Source organism: Balaenoptera ricei, chromosome 8, assembly GCF_028023285.1.
Source record: "Balaenoptera ricei isolate mBalRic1 chromosome 8, mBalRic1.hap2, whole genome shotgun sequence".
Taxonomy (NCBI): Eukaryota; Metazoa; Chordata; class Mammalia; order Artiodactyla; family Balaenopteridae; genus Balaenoptera; species Balaenoptera ricei.
Genome location: NC_082646.1, coordinates 71,438,307 through 71,459,972, shown reverse-complemented (window position 1 = coordinate 71,459,972; position 21,666 = coordinate 71,438,307). Strand labels below are relative to the sequence as shown.

At 39.0% G+C, this 21,666-nt stretch overlaps 1 protein-coding gene across 2 annotated transcripts in view; it reads right to left on the bottom strand.

Moving 5' to 3' along the window:
• Window positions 1-21,666, bottom strand: part of SPON1 (spondin 1) — a 269,169-nt gene that overhangs the window by 128,281 nt on the left and 119,222 nt on the right. For both annotated transcript variants that reach the window (XR_009504657.1, XM_059931183.1), the window contains exon 5: window positions 21,176-21,298. Coding sequence is in view for 1 of the 2 variants with exons in the window: in XM_059931183.1 (XP_059787166.1) it covers window positions 21,176-21,298 (123 nt within the window). In the remaining variant the exon portion in view is untranslated. The remainder of the gene's footprint in view (window positions 1-21,175; window positions 21,299-21,666) is intronic.

The following is a 21,666-nucleotide window of genomic DNA, read 5'->3' as shown; positions in this document are numbered from 1 at the left end:
CATCTTAATTCAACAAATACTCACTGGTTCCGTGTTATGCTCTAAATCCTATGCGAGGTCCTGGGGATTCTGAGCCAAACCAGACAAGGGCCCTGCCCTGTCTCAGCATATTAGGGGGATCGAACATGTAAACAGGCAATTACAATGCAGCACAAGAATGTCATGATAGGATAACCACAAGGCTGGAGCAGAAAGGAGGAGGGCTGCTAATCTAGTTTGGGGAATTGAAAAAGCTTTTCGAGGCGGTGGAGTTTATGTTGAGAACAAAAGAGTGGCCAGCACTCAGCCAGGTGAAGGGGGTGGGGACAAACAGAGTCGCAAGCCCATGAAACAGCCTGTGCAAAGTCCCGGTGATCACACTGAACAGGGTGCTGTCTGGAAACATAAGATGGATGTGGAGCCAAGAGTAAAATTGCAGAAGGGCAAGAGATGAGACTGGTATGAGCCAGGTCCCAGTGAATTGAGTCCTGTTGAAGAATCTGTATTTTAACCCAAGGTGACGTAATTAAATCCTGGATCTAGCCGGGCTGGGATCTGTGACCTTGGGCAAGTCTCTTCCTTTTAGTAGTATAGAACTTTGTTAGTTCCGCCTTGAATACTATCTTTCCCACCAGTGGTTTTAAAAAATACATAAAGAGGTGACTTTTTTTGGTTCTAAAGGCCTGCACATAGTAGGTGCATGCAGGAAAGTTCACTGACTGATGAGCGTCCAGGGCTCGGTAGTGAAGGAGGACAGCATCTTAGCTTTATTATTTAGAACACAAAAGCTGGCTCCGACCCACGCCCACCACCATGTCCTGGCAGCTGAGAACACTGCAAAGGAAATAATCAGGCTGGAAAATTCTCCTTTCCAAGTTCCTGAAACCTGCAGCCCAAGGTGGCAGCTGGTGGCCTATTATTCCCTGGAGCTCTAGCAAAATGGAAGAATTGTGTTTGTGCAGTTCTAAGCAGGAGAAGTCTGTTTTCTCTTGATGAAGAGGGATAGTTTATGATTAGAGGGATATTTCCTTAGTGGTGGTGGTAGTTTTTCTTTTTCTTTTCTTTTCTTTTTTTTTTTTTTTTTAACTCTTAGAGATTAAATTATTGCAGTAAGGGGGCAGCAGGAATTCCTCTGAGTTGATAAGATCCGGCTTGCTGGTTCTTGTCTGTAAGTTCTTCTTGTTGTGAATTATTCTCCAAGCTTATCATTTCTAATAGCTGTGATAAGCAAATCTAAGACCTTGGTCTGCCGGCATTTTGCTTTTTGCCTTTTTCTGCTAGTTCTGGCCCAACAGCCATCAGGACGGGGAGCTGATGTCTTGCTTTGGCTGATAGAAATATCTGACTGATGACCTCTCAGTTGGTGCCTCTGGCATAGAGGGAGCATAAGCCATTTTCCCAGTGTTGTGTGTTCAGAACTCAAACTGACATCACAGTTCTATTAACTTGTTTCCATGTCCTTTGGTTGAAAATCCATGTCACTTTGTCAGCCAAAACAAGAATTTCAAGACAGAGTTAAAATGTTGCCGTAATCCATGTAGCCTAAGTAAGTACTAATGAAGAAGGAGACCAGCAGCAGTTGGGTTGAAGAGGCATTTTAACTGCTTTATTTCCAACATGAAACCCAAGAATCCTTGCAAATTGGGAGGATGTTTGGCAGGAATGCAGCAGCTGGCACAAAACATGCAGCAATACTAGTCATGATCATGAATAGTCAGCCTTATGTGGCATAAACAATTCTTCAGGATATATTTTCAACTCATTGGAAAACTTAAGCACGTAAATGCTATTAGCTTCAGTGGAGTTCTGTGTGTACAATTCTGGTAAATTTATTAAGATTTTTAGAACATAGACATTCCCCCTTCATATGATTATTTTAAGTAGTTAGAATATTTTCTTAAAAATGGAGACTTTTTTTTAGCAAGCCCACTGAAAAACATGTATTGAGCACTAATTCCATATCAAATACTATGCTGGAGCTAGGGATACAGTGATGGTCCCAATTAATTCCATTGTCTTTCTCCAAGGTCTATCATAAAACCATTATAGAAGATGAGAAAAAAGCAAAGAGGACACAGAAAATAGAGGATAAGGAAAAGGATCATATAGGAAGTTTGTCCAGTGTTATTTCTAATATTCATAGTACCTTGAAGACGCTAATTATAATTGCATGCCCTACGGTTGAAGAATGTGAGAGATTTTTTTCCACATCTTACAGATTAAAGGAAGCAGAATGCATTTAACTTAGATTTTAGAGAGGGTTTAGATCCTGTCCTATGTGACATTCATTACAAGGGATGGAGTGGACCCCAGGAGCCAGGTTCATCCATCTGATACTTGTAAATGTCTACTCTGTTTTGCATAGGCTGGGAGATCGTGGTACCATTCTGAACAAGACATTATCCCTGACCCCAGGGAACTAAGAGTCTAGTGCAAGAGACAGACAGATAAATAATTTTTGCCAGTTAGGATCTGCTCCATGATGTAGGAGTGGACAGAATGTTGTTGGAGCCCAGAGGAAGAGATAAGTCTTTCCTCGGTCTTTGAGACAGAAGACCTGACTGTCCTTCCTGCCCACGGAGAAAAGAAAATTGTTCCTATGTTTAGATTCTCAGAAGGGGTCAACTTCTACCCTCCTCATCCCCTCCCAGGTTTTTTGAGTGTCTACCACGTGCCAGGCATTTTGTTGGTCACTGGATGTATTGCAATGAGCAATGGGTAGTGACAGCTCCTGGAAGCTATCCTTCAGAGGGAAAGACAGCTAATTTAATTAAACAAATAATTACAGAGCAGCCTCATTTTATGCGGATGTGAATCACAGGGACTAAAAATGCATACATATATTAATAAAAACATATAAAAATAGGAATAAAATCCCTCTGTACACAAAATGTAAAACAATGCAAATTCCCCCTCCCCCAAGTTAAAAAGAATTGTCAAGAATCATAATTTCAAAGCTGGTGACTGAGTGAGTTTTAAACTGTGTTTCTGTGATTGGTGCACAGCTGTACCACTTCATAGCTGGTTTAAAAAAGCAGTCTTAATCCTTTGTCAGGATGAATCTTGAATTCTGTAAAACTTTAAATTATATGGATATCTAGAAGAACATAACTCTAGGGAAACCTGTAGCAGTACTACTAAACAATAAATAGTTAGAAGAGTACAAAGGGTTGTAAAGGGGCTTTGAGAACCAGATGCAGTCCAGTGTTGGGTATCAGGAAAGACTTCCTTCAAGAAGTGATGGTTTAGGCTGCAATAAGAAGGCTAAGACCTGGCTTGGTGAAGAGAAAAGGGAACAGGACTCAGCTCAACAATTAGGTTGGTTTCCTTGTCTCATCCCAGCTTTGCTTCTTCTTTAGTTAGTTGTTGCTCAGGCCCTAGTATAATCTGAGGCAGATTCCACCTAAGAATTGCTTATGTGTGTTTGGGGAGGTGGGAGGAGGACAGGGAAACAGTGGAGAGAAACCAAAACTGATCTTGGTCAACAGAAATCACAGAGCACATAAATCCCAAACTCTGTTTACTTCCCTTAGCTGATTTACAAAAATACAAGTCAGTAAATACTGACCTGTCATTAAAATTAGCTGACTAGTTCCATGTGTTTGCCTGGCTGATTGTGAAATGTGTGTTGCATTTGTTATTAAATTCCTTTCTGAGGGGGAAAAAGTCACAAATGCAAACTCTATTTCCTCATTGCTGGTTAGCCTGTCTGTAGAATGAGATCTTTTGTAAAATGTTTTTTAATTTTAAAATTAGGGGACTTCCCAGGTGACTCAATGGTTGAAAATCCGTCTGCCAATGCAGGGGACACAGGTTCGAGCCCTGGTCCGGGAGGATCCCACATGCCGCAGAGCAACTAAGCCCGTGCACCACAACTACTGAGCCTGCGCTTTAGAGCCCGCAAACCACAACTACTGAGCCCGCGTGCCACAACTACTGAAGCCAGCGCACCTATAGCCTGTGCTCTGCAACAAGAGAAGCCACCGCAATGAGAAACCCGCGCACCGCAACGAAGAGTAGCCCCCGCTCACTGCAACTAGAGAAAGCCCGCGCGCAGCAACGAAGACCCAACACAGCCAAAAATAAATAAATAAAATTTAAAAAAAAATATATATATATAAATTTAAAAAAAAATAAAATTAGGGCCATCCATCTTCTGTGGTGTTTGTAAAGTTAAAAATAAGAAAATATACCTGAAACTCAGCCCTCTGTCTATTTGGGACATGAAGGAAATTCAGGTGCTATGTCAGAACTTCAGCAAATTCTCACTGCATGATGGAAGCCAATCAGATGAGAGGACTTGTCCAAGATATCCACCCAAGATCAGAGATAAATCCTTACTTAAAGGTTGAGAATTTGGGTGGGTGTAACGACAAGGCTAGAAATAAGCACACTACAGCCACAGCTAACACGGCACTTGCTGTGTGTCTAGTACTGAGCTAGGACCCATTTATGCATCTTCTCATTTTAAAGAAAAAATGACTAACACTTTGTGAGCTCTCACTATACGCCAAGCCTGTTTCAAGAACTGTAAGATTATTAACTCATCTAACCCTACAATAACCCAGATGTGTAGATTTTGGTTTTGCTATGAAAAATCAGAGCTCACAGGTAAGTTGATGTCTTTTCCGAGGTCTTACAACTAGTAAATGAAGAAGCTTAGCTTTGAACCCAGGCTGCCTTCAAAGCAGCTTCATGAGGTAGGTGCTTTGATTATCCCAGGTTTGCAGATAAGGAGACTGAGGCACAGAGGTTAAGCAACTTTCACAAGGCCCTATAACAAGGCTCAGATTCCACACTTCAAGTTGGATCTAACTTCCAAGGCCATGACCATTCAGACTGTACATGTAGGTTTTGCCTTTCTGTAGAGTGCTCACCTTTGGCCACTCCGTTTTCTCGGGGCAAGAGAAACCTGGACCATAGTTTCTCTCACCTCAGAAATGCTCTCTTCCAGCTCTCAAATTGCTCAGATATTTGGTGTTGAGATTCGGTATTCCAGTAAGAACCTGGTTTCTCCCACCTTCCTTGCTTTAGCATATTTTTCTGGCTTTTAGCCTCCACTTTAAAAGCTGACCACCTTTCATGTTTTATCTGCTGAGCTCACCTTCAAAACACAGATAAAAGTTTAAGAGGGAGACAGAACTAGCCCAGGAGCTAGGTAGCCACTCAGGTCTGCAGGCAAGAAATGTTTACCTAAAAATTCAGTCAATGGAGCAAAGATGGAAGCACAGACTTGAAAAGCAAAGCCAAATGAATCCATGTCCGCTGCAGTAGGGACAGCCGGACAGATGTACAGCTCTCTTCAAAGGTTGCTTAGGGACCCAATAACCCTGAAAAGGCTGTGCCCTGAATCTCAATGTGGGTGGGCGGATAAAGGAACATTATTCCTCTTCTTCCTCTTGGTTTTCCCAGGGTATGCGCAACAAAGCAAATGCAATTTGCATTCAATGACTGAAAGCCACTCACATCTGTAAATGCTAACTGTCCCAGGCAGCAACACCCTCCAGAAAGCCTCTTAGCCCCATTTCAAGGAGCCAGATGTGAAGAGAAAGCCTTCTGCTTTCCATTGTTCTTTCCACTTGAGCGCAAGACCCTGGGAAGCTCCATGTGTGGGGAAAACATGACACATTTTGCTTTTAAATTGAACCAAGCTTATTATGTTCGAGAGAGTTTAATTAAACTCTTGCTGGCGGTTGTGAAAAAGGTTAGCTTCCTCCCAGGCCTTTCTTCACGGGTTCTCTGCAGGTAGTTCACACTTTTCCCTTCCAACAGAAGGTCATTAGGACCATATGATTATGCACAGACTCTGGAATTTTCTGAGATGTTCTGGGAGCATTTGACTTATAACTTTCAATTTAATCAATCAACTCAGTGGTATAGTAAAGGGATTATAACTATCCTACTCCCTGATCACAGGCGATTGGCTTTCCTGCAGGGCCACCTGTACTAATCCTTTTCACTAAAATAAGGCAGGGCTGCCTGTGTTGTGATTTCCTTATACCCTTTGTTCTCTAATATGTTTGTTCTTTCACTCTGAATTTAACTGAGGCTAGGAAAAACCTGCAAGTATTTCTTTGTACTCATGCTTCACTTCTAGCCCAAAACAGTAGAGTTCTTGCAAATTGGGAGGGATGTTTGCCAGGACTGTAGTGCCTGGCACAGACCTTTGCAGAAACTACACTTGTGATTATAAATAGTTGGCCTTTCTTGGCATAAGCAATTCTTGAGGGTATATTTTTCAACTCATTGTTTGGAAAACTTAAGTACATAAATGCCATTAGGTTAAGCAGAGTTTTGTGTGCACATTCCTGGATAACCATACATAATGCTGTTGTTTAATGGACTTTGTATATTCCCTCTCCTACAATTTCATAAAGCTTTTTGGAGTTTAGAATATTTTCATGCAAGGGGAAAATTAAGTCTTTATTATTAAAGTAGGCCTTTCTTGGAAGCACAACACAGGAACGGGCAAACAGGTTTGAAGGAAATAGTAAATGAAAAATGCATGGGTTGGTGTCATGCTTAAATGTTAATCACATTCATTTTGCCAGGGAAACTGGTAGCGTTAGAGCTTACGTAATAATTGATCCATGACTTGCCAATGAATCCAATCTTTCTTCCTCCTCAAATCAGTTCAAAACAGCTGACTATTTAAGCTACATGAATGAGATGCAGGAACGATGTGCTCTTTAAACTGCCATTCAGCAGGCATAAATGGCAAGCAAGTTATCAATAAATTAACTTACCCTTTCAGTGGTAATGGGACTTTACCTTGATAGATAAAAACAAAGTTATACTTTATATAATATATAATTTTGAATGGTCAATCCAATATAGGCGTGCTTATTTAAGAAAGGATATGCCCAAGAAATATAGTTTGTGGACTTCCAGGAGGAAGGCAGAATGAGAGGCTGTGAACCTTCCGATTTCAAGACCATTTAAATGCCAGTAAAATAGTCTGAAGCAAAGGTTTCAGAAATAGCAGTCATAATAATCCCAAGAAATGCAAGGAAAAATGAGTAAAAGGGGAAAAAAGTGATTTTGAACTATTAAGAATGTTTGACAGTATGAGAGATGTATGAATTAAGAACCTGGTTGCAGGGTGAGGTGGGGTTAGGGACTGTGGAATCAGTAAACCACAAAATGAAATGAAAATCAAAATAGGATTTAGAGAATAGTTGCAATCTAATTTTTAAACATGGGAAGATATTATACTTATTTCAGAAGAGCTCATTATGGGAGGAAGGTATAAGAAGAAGTCAACAATGGTAATACAGGTAAAATGGGGAATTGAGTGCTATTGGAAACTAAACAGAAAATGAACTGGGGGGAAATATGCAAAGCATGAAAGAGATATGAAACGATGATGAAGATGGACCTAGAGAATGGAGCACTCTGGGAGAGATAAGAGTTCCTAAAGAAAGGGAAGGAATAAGCAGGGTAAACTGAGCACATGCCTACACCCAGTAGATGCTCTAAATAGATATGTGGAACGAATGAGCAAACAACAGAGAACAAAAAATAGATATTAAGAAAAAAGATCCACTAGAAGAAAAATATCACCACAAATAAAATATGAAGGTATAAATAAAGCCCTATTTAAGATCCCATTTTAAAAATGAGATCAACATGCATCATCAAATATTTTATTTTATCTATAAAAGAAAAAGAAAGTATCCTGTAAGGAGCTAGGTTACAGATTTTATGCAAAGGATTAGAACTCATAAGTGAATAAGGACTACGTTTTCTTTCATTGTAATAGAAAACCATGTACAAACCACAGAGTTAAAAGCTGTATAATTTGGGTGGTTTTTTTTTTTTTAACAACTTTATTGGAGTATGACTGCTTTACAATGGTGTGTTAGTTTCTGCTTTATAACAAAGTGAATCAGTTATACATATACACATATCCCTATATCTCTTCCCTCTTACGTCTCCCTCCCTCCCACCCTCCCTATCCCACCCCTCTAGGTGGTCACAAAGCACCGAGCTGATCTCCCAGTGCTATGCAGCTGCTTCCCACTAGCTATCTATTTTACATTTGGTAGTGTATATAGGTCCATGCCACTCTCTCACTTTGTCCCAGCTTACCCTTCCCCCTCCCCATATCCTCAAGTCCATTCTCTAGTAGGTCTGCGTCTTTATTCCCGTCTTGCCCCTAGGTTCTTCATGACCATTTTTTGGTTTGTTTTTTAGATTCCATATATATGTGTTAGCATATGGTATTTTGTTTTTCTCTTTCTGACTTACTTCACTCTGTATGACAGACTCTAGGTCCATCCACCTCACTACAAATAACTCAATTTCATTTCTTTTTATGGCTGAGTAATATTCCATTGTACATATGGGCCACATCTTCTTTATCCATTCATCTGTTGATGGACACTTAGGTTGCTTCCATGTCCTGGCTATTGTAAATAGAGCTGCAATGAACATTTTGGTACATGACCCTTTTTGAATTATGGTTTTCTCAGGGTATATGTCCAGTAGTGGGATTGCTGGGTCGTATGGTAGTTCTATATTTAGTTTTTTAAGGAACCTCCATACTGTTCTCCATAGTGGCTGTATCAATTTACATTCCCACCAACAGTGCAAGAGGGTTCCCTTTTCTCCACACCCTCTCCAGCATTTATTGTTTGTAGATTTTTTGATGATGGTATAATTTGGGTTTTTATCCAAGCAAGTTGCTATCTAAATGCAAAGACTTTCACACATTTTTGAGTCTTAAGGAGTTTAATCACCAACTAATGAACAATTGTTGGCTTCAAAGGTTACTTCAAAAAGAAATCTGATCTTAGAAGATAGACATGAAAAACATGATGCTGTTAAAAATAGTAAGAAATCCTGAATTAGTAAGAATTTATTGAAGAGATAAGTAAATAAGAACAATAATTGGGAAGAATTATTTGTGATAGGAGTTGGGAATTAGGAGAATTGTTAAAATAAATGTAAATTAAAATAAATAAGTTGAGTAGTAAGTTAAATCAATGGAGAATGCAAGTGAGGAAAAAGTTGAGAAAAACAAAAATGGCAAAGGTTTCCAATAAAAGTGAATCAAAAGATATTTTTCTATTAAAATATGGATATATAGATAAAATAGAATATCTTTGTTGTTTATATTAAGTTGATAGCTAATTGAATTATCAATAAGAAGAAGGTTGTTGCCAAAAGGAATAAACAAAAGCAATCCCAAGCAAATGTACTGTCTATATAACACCAAGAAAATCTAGAAAAAAAATTAATTGTAAAAACTGAGAGGTAAAAAGTTAGAATGGCAGAACATAAACTGAATAGGATTAAAATAATTAAAACTTTAAACAATCATGTGGGAAGCAAAACAAAACAGAGAAACAAACAAATACCCCCCCAACCGCACCCCTCCTGCCCCCACCACAAACAGAACACTTCCAATTGGATTAATGCAATAATTTACTGGGAAACTTTTAGAAAGGCTTAGAAAGTCTAAAAATAAGAAAAAATAAATTTAAAAAACACTAAAAAGATAAAATAATCAAAGTGAAGGAAAAGCAGGTGGGGTGTCAGATACAGTTTAATTTAAGGCAAATGTTATTAAAGGAAGCTAATTATGTTAATTATGTGATGATAGAAGTCAGAGTTAATAATGAGAGCTATGATATTATGATATTATGTCTATAGGACACAAAGAACATAGCAACAAACAGAAAGCAATGACTGTTAAAAATCAAAGAGAAATTATAAGTACACAGTTTAAAATCAAGATGTTAATACCCCATTACCGGAATATAAAAAGTCAAGAAGAAAATGATAAAGTAATAGAATAAAGAGCCTGAAAAACATACGTGAATTTACCATAATACAGCAGTAAGGATAATATTGCCAAGAATTAAATGGAATGAACGACAAAACAACAACAAAAAACTCTGAAAGTTTATTGCTGATTCCTGAAGAGATGGCGAATTAGCACACATTCCTCATCCCTTTAAATTCAACCCTGGGAAACTTCAGAAACAGAGGGAAGCAGAGATCCATGGAACTAACAGAGACATTGAAATAAAAGGAAGCTTAAAGGCTGTCCTGATGGGGGGCGGGGATGGAGTAGAAGCAGCCAGAGGTGGGAGGTGACCTGACCTGAGAGTAAGAGAATGGATGGAGGAGGAGGGAGGAGTCCTCTTCTTTCCTCTGACCCACTGGTGGGGGGATGGATTTGGGAGGACTGTCGGAGTTCTCCTATTTCACCCCTTCTGACATTGCCAACAGAGGGCCATTACTTGTCCTGCAATCCAGATGTCTGCAGCACCATGCAGCCCTATTCCTGTCCCCAGTCATAATACTCTCAGGGCAGCAGAAACCTCTTCTAAAGGGTAGAGGAGATGAAGGGAACTCGGGCACCCTTGGGTGTACATTTCTCTAGCCCTTCCCTCTCCAGATTCACAGAGCTGGGAATTGGAACCTAAAGAGATCCTCTCTTCCTATTCCTGCTTTGTGTTGAGCGTCCGGATGAATCCCTGATTGGAGAAGATACCCAGTGGAATGGAAGCAAATGGAGGAGTTGATACCAGTGATGTGATGCTTGAGCTTTCTTCCCTGGTCTCCTCCTTTTTCTTTCCCTTAAACACATCTGAAGGGATACCACCTAGGATTTGGCCCTTTCATCACATACTATCAGGCCTAATGGTTAAATCATCAGAGAAGTGTAAGACCATCTGCCACAATAACTAGATATCAAAGGGTACAACTAGTAAAAGTGAAAGCAAACTAAACACGAAGCAGATTAATTGCAACAGATGGACCAAAAATTTAACGTAAGCATAATACATACCCTCAAAGACATAGGGGGTATACTGTAATAGAAAGCAAGAACAAGAAGTAAAGAAAAAGAACCAAATGTAAATTGGGTGTTAAACAAATATTTGTAACAAATATTTATTGGTATCCCTGCCAAAGATGCACGGCCTGAATCTAATCACGAGGAAACATCAGACAACTCCAAACTGAGAACGTCTACAACTGCTTAGAACTCTCAAAAAATGTCACTGTCATGAAATTAAAAGAAGGACTAAGGAACTGCTCCATATTAAAGGAGGCTAAAGAGACATGACAGGTAAATGCAGTGTGTGATCCTGGATTGGATCCAGGACCAGACTTTGTATTTTTCATTTGCTACAGAGCAGTGCTCTCCACTATGGGAACCACTGGCCGCATGCAGCTAATGAATAATTGGAATGAGGCTAGTCTGAATTGAGATGTGCTCTAATTATAAAATACACACTGGGTTTTAGAATGAAAAGAAGAATGTAAAATATCTCGATTATAAATTTTATATTAATTACATGTGGGAATGATAATATTTTGGCTATATTGGCTTAAATACAATTTATTATTAAGATTAATTTCACTTGCTTCTTTCTACTTTTTTAACGTAGGCACTAGAACATTTAAATTACATTTCTGGTTCATTATTATGGCTTGCATTATACTGATATTGTATAGTACTGCCATAAAGAACACTACAATTAGTGTACTTTGAACAAGGTATGTAGATTAGATAATACTATTTTATCAATGCTAATGATGAATGTATTGTAATTTTGTAAGAGAATGTCCTTATTCTTAGGAAATATATGCTGAAGTATTTAGAGGTAATGGAGCAGGCATGATTCTACTTATTCTCAGAAGTTTAGAAAAACATAAAATGTATATATATTTATGGAGAGAGAATGATAAAGCAAATGTAAACCGTTGGCAATTACAGAGTCTGGGTGAAAGATAATAAGGGGTTCTGTGTACCGTCTTTCCAACTTTTACATCAATTTGAAATTATTTCAAAACAGAAGTTTACAAAAACCACCCCCACACAACGGTTATGACAAGCAGCACAGTAGTGGGGATAAAAAGCAGGGTGGTTAGCACTGAAGAAGGGAGTGGTGTGGTGAAGAAAAGTGAGGAACTCGCTTCCAGAAGGTGGCAGAAAGTATGAAGAGAGAGAACATTTAAAGTAAAACCTAGATGATATGGAGATCAGTAGAAGTGACATCTTGGTCACTGGAGGCTCAGAAAGAGAGAAAAAAGGAAAGAAAATATTTGGAGGAAAAGAAATCCCCCAGAAAGGAAGAGGCAAGATGTCATATTTAAAGGACTCATAGAGCAGAAAAGTATTTTTCAAAAAGAAAAAATCCACACTTGGTCACATTAATGGTGAAAATTAAGAAATTAAGAATTAATTAAGACCATCAAAGATATAATTTAAAAAACTGAAATGCAGAAAGAGTAGATCACCTGGATAAAAACCAAAAATCAGATTGACATTGGACTTCTTAACAGCTGAATATAAGAATCCAATGTATGAAAGAAAAGGTTTTTGAACCTAGGTCTCATATTCAGCCACATGCTATTTAAATGTGACAGCATGATAAAAATATTCTCAGGCACATCAGGCCTTAGGGGGTTTGCCTTTCTAAAGACCTGCTATGGAAATACTCTTGTAAGAAGTACTCAATATGAAAAATACTAAAAAGCCATGGGCGATCAAAACTTCAGTGAAGCTTATGGTTGTGTAAAAAAGCAAAGACTAAAGAAAGGAAAAAGAAAACATCCATATGATATCACTTATATGTGGAATCTAAAATATGACACAAATGAACCTATCTATGAAACAGAAAGAGAATCGCGGACATAGAGAACAGACTGGTGGTTGCCAAGGGGGTGGGGGTTGGGGGAGGGGTCGAGTGGGAGGCTGGGGTTAGCAGATGTAAGCTTTTATATATAGAATGGATAAACAACAAGGTCCTACTGTGTAGAACAGAGAACTTTATTCAATACCCTATGATAAACCGTAACGGAAAAGAATATAAAAGAAGAATGTATACACATATAACTGAATCACTTTGCTGTACAGCAGTAATTAACACAACATAGTAAATCAACTTACTGCAATAAGAAAAGAAAATATCCATAACAATTCAGAAGTAAAGTTTTATCAAATAATCAATACGAAGTGTATATTTGGGTACAGGGATCACAGAGACCAAAGGAATGAGAGCATGCTAATGTTCTTGTTTTTTGTTCAGGGAAGATATAAATATTAAAATGCTTATGAAATCAATAGAGGTAAATAAACACAAGCATGTGTCTTAAATTAAAGGCAACCACCATAAGAACAAAAAAAATAAGTCAAATAACTTTTAAGCCAGCAGGAGAAAACTGAACTCAGGCAATGGAAAGAAAAGAAGTAGTTTCAAAAAATATAAAATAAGATGGCAGAAAAATTTTTTAACATGACTGTAATCACAATAAATGTGGGATAGATGGAATGAAACAAAACAAAGCCAGAGGGACCTTGCATGGACCAATGATGCTCATGTTCCATAAATTAAGGAACATATCCTTTGGCACCTGGCGTGGAAGAAGATAAAAGGCTTTCTAAAGTAAACATATATGAGGTTATTAAAAACAAAACAAAACAAAACTCTGTAAATACAGAAAAGCAGAAATTACCTATTACACACACTCTTATCAAAACAAAATAAACTTTCAGTGAAAAAGTGATCCAGAAAGAAACTGAACTAGCACATGGAGATGACAAGAGGGCTTCTCTGTCTCCACCTAGACTCTGGGCTGAACAAAAGACCTCCCCTGAGAATTTATAACCACGAGCTTGGAGTCTGATATTATTCCATCGTTGTGTATCTTTGTGTTGCTCTAAAGAGGTCTGATCCTTTGTTACCCGTTTTTCTGAATGCTTTTAGGGTTGTCCCTCTCCCCATTATTCTAAACTTTCATGATGTTGTGTTGAGCGCTTTTTCATTCATTGTGCCAAGCATGTGGTTCTGTTCCTGTGTTCTGTACAATGAACGGGCTCGGTCCTTCTACACTACCCTCTGTGCAGGTACTTAGGATTCATCTTCTCTTGCTCTACTAGGCAGCTGCCACTTGTCCATCTGTCTTTCATCTTCCCAGATTCTGACAACATCTCTTGTATGATGTGGCCTTCTTTCCTCTTTTCTTGTCTTTGTGGATACACATATATTCCTCTAGTGTTATTTTTATGGAATTTGAGGAAAGGACAGTGATTAATGTGTGTATTCAATCTGCATGTTTAATGGGAAGACCAGATTGTTGATTTGTCCTTCTCCGATCTCAATCCATACAATAGTGAGTTGTTGCCATGAGACTTCCCAGAGAGATGGAGAGAAGGGAGGAGAAAAGGGAGAAGAAACTATTTAATCTGTTCTCTTTGCTCCTTCTTTCATTGAAACGGTGTGTCATGACACATGTGCTTGGTACCAAATTCTATTTCCTGGCAACATACTCTGTTTGTGACTCAGCCTGGTAGTGGCACAGCTGGGAAACTCTGATGGGCACCATTACTCAGCTTGGAAAGAGATTTCCCAGTGCTGATGGGAAGAAGTAGAATTATTGTTTGTTGAATGTTTAATTGTTTCTAAAGTTAGATCAAGAGAAGGGGGCTGTGGTCCACATGTGGCTCATCACTGTTATAGGAACTGGACTAAGGAAACCCACAAATGGTCTTATTCTTAAATGGGAAGAAACTCTGCAAGCTAAATATTATAAAGCTAACAATTCTTCCCAAAGTAATTTGAGGATTTAATGCAATCCCACTTAAAATTCTGGCAGGATCCTTTACAGAACTTGATAAAAATGATTTCACAATCATTTATAAAATAGAAAGACAATATCAAGGAATATTTTAAGAAGAAAGAATACCTCCATCTCCAAGCCAGAAACCTGGCTTGTCAGCTTTGATGCTTCTCTCTCTCTCTCACTCCTCCACATCTAATCCATGACAGAATCTCCCTCTAAAAGGCATCTCAAAACTATCCATTCTCTCCATCACCACATCCACTGCCTTAGTTGGAGCTACCATAATCATTGCAATATTTTCCTAACCCATCTTCCCTTACAGTACCTGCCCCTTCCAATGTGGTCCCACTCAGCAGCCATATAAGGTCCTCTCTCCCTCCTGCCCCAACCTCTTCAGTGTTTTTTCATTGTTCATCTCCCTCCACTTTCTTCCTTGCTCATTTCATAACTGCTTCTCATCATTCATTCATTCATCAACACTATTTATTGAGAGGCTTTCAATGTGCCAGACAATGAGCTAGGCCCTGGGGAGGTAAATGAGCAAAATCAAGCTTGATTCCTGCCAACACCCTAGTGGCTTTAAAGACAAAGGACAATAAACATGAAAAAAGATTCAAGTGTGTTAGTAATTAAACCAATGTCAATTTAAAATAATAAGATTAATTTTTTTATAACCATGAATTGGCCAAACCCAAATGAAAAAAGTTATATTGGATGCTAAAGAGGCTGGAAGAAACAGATGTATTTATTCATTATTTTTAACATGGTGAATTGATACAAATGTTTTGGAGAAGCATCTGGCAAAATGTCTCAAGAGCCAAAAAAAAAGTCCATATCCTTTGATCCAGCAGTCTTACTCTTGGGAAATTATTTCAAGGAAATAATTCAAAGGAAGGTGGAAGAATGGAGGAAGACTTGAAGAAGGAAGTTTTTTATTGCAATGCTTTCTGTGTTAGCAAAAGACCTAACATCACCTAAACGTTCAATAAAAGAACAGTTAGATATGTGGTTTAGAGAAAGCTGATGTAATAAATTATGACTATGGAAACAAAATCAAATGCAGAAAGTAGGACATGACGTGTTCAAATGTGATGTAGAAACTCTGTACACAGTTGAATATATGAAGAAATGAAAGCAGTTGCCAAGTATTAGAATGGTAGTCTTTCATGTGATTGGATTTAAGAATTAATAATTTTTAAAAATTAAGTGACCCAATGGAAAAGATGGCTGAATTCATGGTAAAACTAACTTTGATTCTGTAGAGTATTCCAGTGGCCATGTTTATATTCTAGGCAATGTATTGCCAAATGAAAAAAATAATTGGCTCCTGGAAAAAAATGTCCCTTTCATCAATGTGTATTTGTCAAATGGTGTTAAAATCGATGCTATATCAAAAATGGGGGCAGTTGACATTGTCATGGGAGATTACAGAGTCTCTGTGGGGTAGAAACATTTGTCAAAAACCCAGACGCTGTGTTCAGCATAAGAGAGCAAAGAGACTCAGCATCTGTTAGGCAATTCCCAATCTCCTGGTGAAGACTGGGCCTATCTCCAGCCCCTGGGACATCCCTATGCGGTAACACTGCCTGGTCACCATGTTCCTGTAAAGAACGAAAGCTCCTGGAGCACAACAGACTCGCAGTACCAAGGACAGACCCTGGGGGGCATGCGCTTCTCCTAACACTGCAGGGTTCCAGAGCTCAGCTCAGGCTCAGCGAATCCAGACCTCTGATTTCTTAAGTTATGCTCTCCGCAGCACAGGTCTTCGTAGAGTGCGGCCAAGCTATTCAGAATTTGGTAGCAGTTGAGACCATGGTGGTATAGCAGGGCCTTATTAAAAGATGCTTTGTGAATGAGAGATTTAATTTTACTGCAGAGGAGAGAAGACTGCCTTGTGACAGTCCCCAGAGGAAGGCAAAAGGGAAACAGAAGATCTGAGCTTTGATTTTGGTTCTGAATTCTCTCTGGCTATGTGACCTGAGCCCTTAATTTTTTTGTTTTTGTTTTTTTTGGTGCTTGGGTTTTTTTTTTTTTTTTACTTATAAAATTAGGAGGTAAAATTGCATGATCCAGCCTTCAAATGGATTTCTAGATACTACTCACTTAGGAGTGTTTTAAAAAGATTTCACTTAGCAAATAAATGAATTAATGATTGAATGAATAATAATAAAAAAAAGATTTCACTATTTCCAGATGGCCAGCAGTGATTTATGGCATTACAATCGGAGGGAATGCCAGAGGTCATTTATACCATCTTCCTGCCTTCCTTACCTCAGGCCTAGTTAGTTCCTCCAAGAGAGAAGGGTATCATGGATACAGAGAGTACTTTGTTTTCCAAGAGAGGGAACCCCAGAAACAGCATTAGAAACAAACCAGTTTGTATAATGATTGAGAAGAGCCACCTGCAGATGTGGCCCACCACAAGAGACGGCTGAAAGCACAGGGTGCAGAGTCCAATGTGAATTCTCAAAGGCAAGTTCCCAAAGATGACTGAAGGACAGACCCCTTAGGCTGCTATCTTATCCTATTGCAGAGGTTCTCAAGTGTGGTTACAGACCCTTGGGACCACCCCCCTTGCCCTGCCCCACCACCGGCCCTTTCAGAGGGACCTATGAGGTGAAAACTATTTTCATAATAATACTAAGACAAAATTTGCCTTTTGTAATGTGTCGACATTAACACTGATGGGGCAAAAGCAATCATGAGTAAAACTGCTGGCACTCAGTGCGGGTCAAGGCAATGGCCTTGCACTGTATTAGTCATTAATGTATTCCTCACCGCCAGGGACTTGCTGCAAACAAAAGCCCCAAAAGTCAGTTTCACTTAAGAATGGCCTTGATGAAACAATAAACATTATTAATGTTATTAACTCTCTACCTTTGAGTATACATGTTTTTATTATTCTCCGTGACTAATTGGGAAATACACATAAAGCCCTTCTGCTATATACTGAGTACTGGGACTGTCTTGAAGAAAAGCACTTGTGCAATTGCTTGAGGTGCAAGCTGGACAATTTCATTGTCATAAAACATCATTTTTACTTGAAAGAACAAATGACAGATTATGGTTATTCAGCCTTAAGAATTTGGCACACATTTTCTTAAAAAATGAAATAAGCCTGTCACTTCAAGAAAAACACCTGACGGTATTTGCTGCCAATGATAAAATTTGAGCTTTCAAGCAAAACTTGGGATCTTGGGAAACTTGTATCCACCACCATGAATTTGATAGGTTTTCAATACTTAAACACTTTACTGATGAGACTGGAAGTGATCTTAACGAATATGATTTTTGATGTTGTATAATGAAATGTCTCAATATCTGGATTATCTGCATAACTCAGTAAACCAATATTTTCCAAATGACTAATAGATGATGTTATAAAATCATTCACTTGTGAAAGATGCATTCAAAGTGCAAGGGGAAAGCAACACATTTTAATGTAACAGAGTGTAAGTTCATTGATATGGTTTCACATTCTATATTGTAATTCTCCTTTAAGAAACTACCATTTGCAGCGTTTTGGTGTAGCATCAAAGAAGATTATCTGTAATTATCTGAAAAGGTTATTTAAATATTCTTCCCGTTTCCAATTACATATCTGTGTGAGACAGAATTTTCTCATATACTTAAACCAAAAAAAAAAAATATGCCACAACAGGTTAAATGCAGAGGCAAATATGAGGATCCAGGTGTCTTCCATTAAACCAGGCATTAAAGAGATTTGCAAAAACGTAAAACAATGATGCCCTTTTTACTAAATTTCTTTCGTTTGGACAATATAGTTATTTTCATAAAATATGTTAACATGTAATAATTTAATCATTGCTAATTCATTATATGTTACTTTTAAAGTTAATTAATAAGTGACATTTTAAAATTTCTGTTTTAATTTTTGAGATGGTAAAATATTGAGAGACACAATCCATATTAACAAAAGTATATTGGAGTTCTCAATAATTTTTAAGCCCATAAAAAGGGCCCTGCTCTGAGATGCTTGCAGAGAAAGTGGAATTTGGGATGAGTAATTAATAAGAGGAGGACCTGTCACGTATCAGCTTGCACTACTGTTGAGAAGTGTCATGACTTAATTGGGCTAAATGGCCAGGGTTGGTTATCAAGACAGAATCATCCCTGGAGGGGTAAAATGAAAATCGTCTATTACCTAAGATTGGCAGAAATCACTTTTGTGAATATTGAATTCTCACGGTCCTGATTAGACCTTGAAGGGCACCTTCTTGTGCCCTTCCAATTGCCTCCAGTGCCCCTAGTGTCCAAGTCCATCCCTTTCCGTCCAGGGAAAGTCCAGGCCTGTCCCTGCTTGATACTGACCATCATGACTAATGTGGGCTAAAAATCTGCCTCCCGGGTCATGGTGAATGCCACTCTGAGTCCAACAATCAGTACCCAGTACTTGGGGAGGCCCCAGGTATTTGCAGGCACTAAGAATGAAAGAAGAACATGCCGTGGCTTTTGTCCTGGAGGACTTCTCAGTCTGGTGGAGAAGAAGGGCTCCTGAAGAAATAATTACAGTATGATGTGATAAATGCTCTTCTGAACATAGTGGCCAAATTTTTTCCAACCAAAAATTAGGACACACTCTGACATCTGACAATGAAACAATTCTGGGGGACTTGAAACACATGTCTGCTATACATATTAAGAAACTCCCAACAACTCCGCAGAAATTCTGTATAGGTTTGTACTTGATTTGGCCCAAAGACCCAGAAACAATGGTCTGTACCCTTAAAAAAAAATTCTGGAAATAACAGTGTCAGAACAGAAAAGAGCAAGAAACGCCTTAGGATTACAGAAGATGAGTAATGGGCCCCTAACATTTTATTTCCTCTGGGTTAGTGGATGTGAGGCACTAGAGGACATTTTTTCCATCATGCTTGTTCCAAGTGGTTTTTTCCCCTCCAGGCAGAGAGTCCAAGTTTGTTCACACAGGTCTCCCACATCAGCTGAAGCAGATCAAGCTGAATCCCAGAGTCAGAAGAATGAACTAGCATGAGGCTTCTAAAATCTCCAGCCTTGATTACATGTGGCTAAAATTAAACAATAAGGTTCTTGATCTGCCAAGAAATGGAGTCTCCTCTGGGTGGGCTGTTTGGGGACCATGTAGGTTATGGTCTAGACTGGGTCTTCTTAAGTCCCAACCACGTACCCTTTGCCCCCACTCCCTTTGGGGCTGACCCAAATCCCTCTTTTTAGTTTCTTTCTCCAGCCTCCCTGTTCTTTCCCAGCTGTGGCAACTCCAAAGTGAAGTGAACAAGACTAAAACACACAGTGAACCAAAACATGCTCAGTGCCACACATGGACATCCTTCCACCCACAGTTAGAAAGAATGGGCTACACTGGGTCTCAAAGGCAATCCAAACAAAAGGCAGGACAAGGAGCCTGACAAACCCCTTCTGCATCTTGGATCCACTACCATTAGCCATTCATTCTGAGGGTTCTGCATCCGCAGATTCAACCAACAACGGGTCATAAATGTTTGAAAAAAAAATTCCATAAAGTCTCAAAAAACAAAACTTGAATTTTCCACACAATAACTACTGACCTAGCATTTACATTGTATTTACAACTATTTACATGCTACTAGGTATTATAAATAATCTAGAGATGACAAAGTATACGGGAGGATCTGCCTATGTTTTATGCAAATACTACGTCATTTCACATATAAGGGATTGAGCATCCATGGATTTTGGTATCTGTAGGAGTCCTGGAACCAATCCCCCTCGAATGCCAAGGGACGACTGTACTTACATTGGACTAGGGGCAAATCATGATGTCTCTGTGATCTCCAGTGAGCTCATTCACAAAAGCCCACAAAAGGTTATTTTGAGGATGAAATGACAACATATGTAAAAATGCTTGCCACTCAGTAAGCTCACTATTCATAGTTATAATTTTCATATCATTTGTGTGATTATTTAATTAGTGTATGTCTCCCCATTAATCTCTGAGTTGCATGAGAACATGGGTTGTGTCTTTTTTATTCACTGTTATATCTCTAGTGTTTAGCACAGTGTCTGACACATGTTAGGCATTTGATGAGACAGCTGTTTGATAAAAGGGAGTTGGTAGGGTCCTGATTAAGGATTTACTCTAAAACAGCAAGTTTGGGGTTGCCTGACAACTCTCATGGATTCGTATTGGCTACCAGGAGCATGGTGTAATTAGGATTCTAAGGTGGTATCTGATATATTACCGATACACGCTATGGCTGAGGATGCTAGTATTTGTTGACCTTGGCCTGTGCAGTCAAGAGCAGGTGGTCCCTTTCGCCAGTTCTTTCCAGCACAAATAGGCTGGTTGTATGGACAGAGCCACTTCAGGAGGACTGAGGTTACCAAATATCTGACCTGAAGATAAGCAGCATGACCTCAGGAATATTTTTTTAAATCACAGATAAGAAAACACTTAGAACAATGCTCTGCAAAGAAGCTGAAAGCATACGACTATTATATCTGCCTGTCTCGATGAATTCACTTTCTTGGAATGTGTTTCATGAATGCACTGGTAAGAAGGAGAAGCTAGTATATCCCACAACCAGAACTTTGTAATACACTCTCCCCCAACCCATAAGGAAGCTGTTCTACTCACGAGGGTAATCCTTTGGGTGTGTCTTCTCAGACCAGTTCCCATAAAATGTGAGCCTGTACTTGGCAGTTCCACAGGCGCAGCAGTCTAGGATTGGTGTGTCAGTCACCCCGTCAAATGTGGAGTCTGAAAGAGTCAGGAAAGTAACCAAGTTAGGAAGCAGCGGTGAGTCATTTATAGGACAGCACCATCTCGGTCTCGTTCTGTCTTGAAGGCTTGGGAAAAGAAGATGAGGTACAGTTTTCACCGATTAATAACTCAGAACCAGGTCCAGCTATAAAGGATTTTATATACCTCTAAGGGTGATAACTATATATTTTGCAAATTAAAAAAACATCAGAACATTTGCTCTAATAATGTGAGGAGACCTATGGGACCAATAAGGCAGAATATTTGGGATGGGGGCCCATCTTGATATATATTTTCTGGGCCCGAATCTCCTTCCCCACCCCTCACACAACAGGATTTCTCCACCAAATTTTAAGAGGAATATG